At 32.9% G+C, this 6,445-nt stretch overlaps 1 protein-coding gene across 1 annotated transcript; it reads right to left on the bottom strand.

Moving 5' to 3' along the window:
• Positions 1-4,009: 4,009 nt before the first annotated feature.
• On the bottom strand, positions 4,010-6,387 carry LOC132176231 (thylakoid lumenal 17.9 kDa protein, chloroplastic). Its single transcript, XM_059588376.1, has 4 exons — positions 6,107-6,387; positions 5,253-5,367; positions 5,011-5,080; positions 4,010-4,373 (listed from the first exon to the last, which is right to left on the bottom strand). Exons 1-4 carry the CDS (start codon positions 6,385-6,387, stop codon positions 4,153-4,155), a joined length of 687 nt encoding a protein of 228 aa, XP_059444359.1. The 3' UTR covers positions 4,010-4,152.
• Between the last annotated feature and the right edge of the window lie 58 nt (positions 6,388-6,445).

Below are 6,445 nucleotides of genomic sequence, written 5' to 3'. Positions count from 1 at the left end.
TAGGTTGAAGGAAATTATTTCGACCCAGTTTGGAGGAAAACTTTATTCTAAGATGTTATTACTTCAGTTTTTTTTTAAATAACCACATAAGATAAAAGTTGGGCCAAAGTTATGTCAAAAAGTTGTGTCTCTATCATTCATCTTTATTTTTAGGATAAAGTTTTCTTATAAACTGGGTTGGAGGAATTTTCTTCACTCTAGTCTATAAAAGTGACATATGTCCCTTGAATATGTGAGATGCACGTATTTTTTTAATATCAGAGACAAAGTTGAAATAAATTTTATTAAAAACTCATGTGCATCTCATGTGTTATTAAAAAAATGGACACATGTTACTTTTATAGACTAGATTGAAAAAAATTATTCCAACTCAATTTGAATGAAAACTTTATCCTGAAAATGATAAAGTTTTATTCAAAACTGGATTGGGAGAATTTGAGGGAATTCTTCAAATAATAAAAGAATTTCAAATTTAAAAGAAATTTGAGAGAATCCTGATCTATGTTGATAAGTTAATAAAAAAAATCATGTCAACCCGAGTAAAATTAAAACTCATCGTACAAAAAAATATTTGAAGCAGTGGAACTCATTATATAAAAAGTATTCCAACGTACTAACGTGGGTTGATATGAATAAATATGAAGTGAGATTTATTTTAATGATACACTTCTCTTGCACGTGACTCTTCGTTATAATTTTTCTTCTGATATTTAAAAAGTTGAAGCCTGAGGCATCTAGCAAGAAGATTCTAGCTAGTTAGGTTCATTGTTCAATGACATAAACTTGAGAAAATGTAATTTGAACCGGAGGATACGAGGCTGCCAATCACAATATGACATTAGAAAAGTAATTAGCTTGTGGTTAACATTAACCCAATCTCGGTGATCATAATTAAACTACAAGCAACTACGTCAATAAATCTATTATTGACGCATTAAACAAAAAGAAATATTATATATACATTTTTAAAAGGGAAATGTTAAGTGCTTTTTTAGTTTTAGGTGGATGTTATTTAAAAAAAAAAAAGTAAAAAATAAAGTTACTCTTATTTTTCTCACTTAATTTTTATAAAATAATATATACTTAAGACACCAAAAAAATACCTAACATTTCTCTTTTTAAAATGCTTACTTTCTAATCTATCAGTATCATTAAAAGAAATATATAGATTAACTTGTCTAAAATTTAATGATTTTCACTATCAGATTAAAGAATAAGCACTAAAAAGTATATACAGCATTTCTTTTAAACAAAACTATGATTGATTGATAGAAAGTGAAATATATATTTTTGTGCATGGTAATACGTAATTGAAAATTTTGAATTGACGTGTGACATTTTTTTTCATTAAATCTCTAAAATTTAATATAAACAATAAAATTGATACTCTCATTTATTTACTTGATTATTGTAAGGACCTTTTCCACTCCACTCAAGGGCTCGTTGCCCCAAAAAAGAGAGGAAAAAGGTATACTAATACTAGTTGAACAATTAAATAATCCACTGTAGCTCCTACTTTGTGTTTTTGTTGTTGTGTTGTTATATTTATGTTGTTTTATTGTAATCTTGCTGTTATTTTTTTTGTTTGGTTGTGTTGGTTTTTTTTTTTTTTTTTTTGGTGGGATACTATCTCCCGGTACTGATCTAGTTTGACGTTGTTGTGCGGGGATTTTTTGATGCCAGTGGATGTCTTTCAGTAGCTCTTTCTCGGTTTTATGCAGTGTCATCCCTGCAACTTTCATTTAAGAGTGATTGTTGCCTTAATCGCATAAGTTTTTTCACCGAGTCCTTATGCATTTTAGAACCGCCTTATGCAGCCTAGGAACAGGCCTGGTTTGTTTATGATTTCTCTAAGGCCATAGATGAAACCATTGTCTACTGTTTGGTTCATTTGGATCATTCCCTGTGTTTGGTCATTTTGAACTTTTCTATGTATCTTTGCTGCATTAACCGTTTAGGCTTTGTTGTTGGGGTGCCCACCCCTTTGTTCTTGTTCAATCACATATAACCCTTTTTCTCTTATTTAATTAAAATAATAATAATAATAAGTCGTTACCCCTCTCCCTTCTCAGAAGTCGGATCCTCTTATTGCTTGCAAAGAAAATAATAATAATAAAAAAAATTAAGTCGTGACCAAGAGTCCAGAAATTAAATTATAACAATTTTTCTTTGATTTGGAAATCGTGCTGTTGACCGATTGATACAGAAATTTCAATTTCCCCACATGCCATGGGCCAATGGTCCCATACTAATTTGATAATTCCATGTGATATTGCTGGTGGCCAACTATCCAACTAATCAAGGTCGGGTGCATGATAAACAAGGCCAAAAGCAAAAGGTGCCAAACTACCCATTTTGAATGATTTGTCGGTCATCAAGTGTAATTCAATCATCCGTTTGGCTAAGAACAGGGTGGCCGAACCATTCTCAAGCTCTAAGGGATAGTTCAATTACCTACATACAATTTATTCAGGACGGCCGAACCATTCACTTTGGGTGGTTCGACCACCGAATACCTGCCTCGTTGCCCCCAAAAAAAATTCGAATTTACAATTTTTGTTTTTGTTTTTGACTTTGTTGTCAAGATATGGGCATTCATTTTAAATGATCAGCCCACAAAAAAAGATATTGCAATCTCAATCCCACTTGATCTAAAAAAAAACCTATTTTCCCTAAGCATAGAAAATCAGCAATTTCTCTCAAGGTTTAAATCTTCATCTGGATATTTTTCGTCAACAAAAACAAGTGAACAAGGCAGACATGTCACATGTTTTATATTGGTTAATGGCTACATGCATGGATACGAAGAAGATTGGAAGTTACACATATTTTGAAGTACTTATTTTCAAATTCTTATTTACTATTGTAACATAGTAAGTAAACACTTGAGAATATGTATCAATTTCTATTTTAATTAAATATTTTATGTGCTAGACTTGAATTTTTTTCGACAAGTAAAATATCCACGCTGAAAATATAATAGTCCTTACAAAGGAGAATTTGATCCTGAATTTGTATCTTACCATTAAAGAAAAGATTGGAAGTCTTCAATTTGAAGACATTTCATGTCCAACTACTTCATGGTCCCATGAAAATCTCTACTTAAGCATTGAAGAAGAGACATCTCATGTCCCTTTCCATTTGGTTCGTAAATGTCACTTCTGTCATAGTCCTATGAACATTAGATTTATAGAGTTCTGTTATAACACGTAAAATTTCGCATTCTTCCTTAATCATGACTTTTTTTTTTCTTTTTTTTTTTAAAAAAAATTTTAAATATCTATTCCCAAGTCAAAAGAGATTAACAAATACTTCAAAATACAAAACACAAAACAATTTTTATATTTATGTCAGATCAAACTATTTGTTTTTAATAAAAAACACATTAATAAACATATATGCATTAACCATCAAGGATAGTGATTCAGTGGCCCAAAATTTTTTTAAAGTGGTTAACGCATATATTAGGACATAGATTTGAATCTTCGCAATAGAGAATTCTTACATATGCTTGATTAGTATTAACCGTCTTGGATTCCCATTTATGCCCTGGTGAAGCTGAGTCAGAGTATAATTCAGTTGGACTTGAGTGATCACCTACGGTTCCCACTGTCTTAGCTCTTCCTGTGTGGCTCCCAAACTCTTAGTAGGTAAGTGCAATTATGGTCACGCCTAAGTAGAATAGCTATATTTAGTATTCTCGGCCTACCTTTTTTTGCTTTAAAAAAAAATATATGCATTAAATTTTTAAACTGGGTTACCGTCTTCCCCTCTCGTTATTGTATACCCACTAAATTTATCTTCTATTTGAATTGTGTGACTCAATCCTTTTCTTTTTCCTGTTCTTTGTTATGCTTCTCCCAAATTTCTTTTGTCCTGCACCATCCCCCACCACACTATTCAAGGAAGTTAAGAATTATACCCTCCTAAAACATGGCTAATCAACAAGGTAAATGTAGATTATGCTTAATGTTATCATGAAAAATGGGTGATTTATTGCATCAGCTGCATTCCTCTGCTATCTAATCCATAGGAAATGAACAGCAAAAAGAGATGACATTAAGAATACTATCCAATGAATAAATCAGGATAAACATATGGTGTAGTGCCAAATGCACTTTGTTATTTTGTATTGACAAATATGAAATGATACTAATCCATTGAATCAAAACTGGGAGCATACCAGCCCAACTGATCAATAATCTTCTTCATTCTTTCTTCTTGTCCCTTTGAATCCCCAAAAGCCGTGGTGAAGGGGTACACATACGTTACTTTTGTGGCCATAGACCTATATGCCACCACATCTCCTTTCACCAAAAACTCAAGCACATCCCGGCCAAACCCTCCATCAATCTCAGCTTGTAAATATTGCCCTGTGTTCATCCTTACCATTAATAATGGCCCATACAAGGAGAAAAGAGACAAAAACATGAATAAATAACTCCTGCTCCACTCATATACTCCTACCGGTTCTTTTATCATATAAAAACTCATGTTTAAAACGTCATTCTCTTGGCCTTCTCTTTTACGTAACTCTATTTAAAATTAACCATTAAATTTGTACGATCCACATTGGTAAAATTGTTGATCTTATAAATCGAATAGTTAATTTTTAAAAAAGCTGGATAGGAGAAGGATAAATAACAATTCTCTTTTTTTTTTAAAAAAAAAAAAAAGTAGAAAAGGCCTATACTAGTAGAAATTTATCTTCTCCTCCTGACTTAATGTCTATGGTTTGAACATGATTGATACTATTTGTTGGGAAATTGGGCCAGCAGGCCCAAACAATTTTTACACCAAGGCTCAAAGCTGGCCCCTTAACCCAGTTTTATCAAACCTGCGTAGTAGGGAATCAATCCCAAAGTGATTAAAGTAAGCTCCAAGGATAACAACCAATTAGAAAAGCCTGAATTGGTTCATAATTTTTCTTCCCATCCCCATTTTATGCCCTTAGTTCGAATGCCATGAATTGTTATTAACTAGTGAAATAGTTGAGCTCAGTCTAGTTACCATTTGGTGTATCTTCCACAGCCTGAATCTTTGCATTTTTCTGGGTTTTCAGGATTGCTTCTTGCAATTTCTGCAAAAGGTTTTGAACAAAGAAAGTTTCAGATTATGCACAGTTCAACTCAAAATGCAAAAAGAAATTGTGATAAAAAGATTTCCAACCAAGCAGGTCTCATATCATCCAACATTATATGTTCAGCTTGAAATGTCTATAACTTATAAGTGAACACATATAGCTTCAGAACCTGAATCGCATTGTCTGCAGAATTTTCAGGAATTCTCAACGGGAATGCAAATGATGACGATTTGGGATTTGTCGATACACAACCCGGATTTGTTGATGGGCAAGGTCTGATTTTCCTGCAGGAACAAAGCATTTTGCAAAATGATGGACAAAAAACCATGAAAAGTGTACACACAAGGGTCATACTTTGACTATTGATCATGTTAGAGTTTAACGTGTGATGGATTTCATGTTGAGTACAAAACTGAACTATTAATATAAATCCATAAACTTAGATTGCTCCCAACAACTCAACAAGTCAGCCTATGGATTTGGACCAACAATATTAACATTGTTATGAGGTGAGATTTTATCACACCTGCAACTCTAACAGAGCATAAAGAGCAGTCACCAAAGAGAAAAATGAAAATCAAGTTGAAGCCATTTTCTAATCCTACCAGCAAATTCGTAAAATTTAGAACAAACTATGGAAGTTAGTCACTATTAAAATATTAATTAAATGATTAAATTCAATATTTTTTATAGATGTTTTTACATTATATTAAAGTAAATGTCTTGATTTTGAATCTTGTTACCATGATTCACCTTACATTTCAATTAAAAATTCAAAGTACTTGGCTTCATTTCCTATAGGTTTAAGCTTTTATATGAGTAGTAATTTAACATACGCATGGGATGTTGTAAGTGAGCAAAAACAGCAAAACATAAATGCACAACATAGTATAGTATGGAATCAATACATATAGTTATATCCAAATTTGAGATTTGACAACGAACAATGAGTGCTGGACAAAATTGGGTATTATTTAACAAAAACAGCAAAACCCTTTAAAGAAAAAGAAATTCAACACGTACCCATTTTCGAGCCCAACCTGCAAATTCTTGGATTGGGAGAATGGAGTGGTGGGAGAGAGCAGAGAGGACTGGGAGTTGAGAGAAGGAATTGCGAGAGCGGGTAATGGGGAGCTCAAGGTTGCAGCCAGAGCTAAAGAGAGTAATTTAGATAGAAATATGGGTTTTGGGTTTGGATTTTGTAAACTATCTTCTGGGATTTGAAGGCAAAGAGAGGTCTTGGTGGTCGATGAGAGCTTGGAAGTTGAAGGAAGTGGAGGGAGAAGATGACCAATCAAACTCATGTTTGTCCGAGTCTGTTATCCCTTCTAAACACCAGCCACCTCTGCTTTTATATGTCCC

This window comes from Corylus avellana, chromosome ca3 (assembly GCF_901000735.1).
Source record: "Corylus avellana chromosome ca3, CavTom2PMs-1.0".
NCBI lineage: Eukaryota > Viridiplantae > Streptophyta > Magnoliopsida > Fagales > Betulaceae > Corylus > Corylus avellana.
The sequence above is the reverse complement of the archived record's forward strand: the minus strand, read 5'-3'. Positions and strand labels throughout refer to the sequence as shown.

Excerpts from the sequence above, each read along its gene's own strand:
- LOC132176231 (XM_059588376.1), bottom strand. The coding sequence starts at position 6,387 with ATGAGTTTGATTGGTCATCTTCTCCCTCCACTTCCTTCAACTTCCAAG. Across the intron at positions 5,368-6,106 it reads CAGGTTGGGCTCGAAAATGG|GAAAATCAGACCTTGCCCAT; the intron begins GTACGTGTTGAA and ends TTGTTCCTGCAG. Across the intron at positions 4,374-5,010 it reads TGTGGAAGATACACCAAATG|GGCAATATTTACAAGCTGAG; the intron begins GTAACTAGACTG and ends GGATGAACACAG.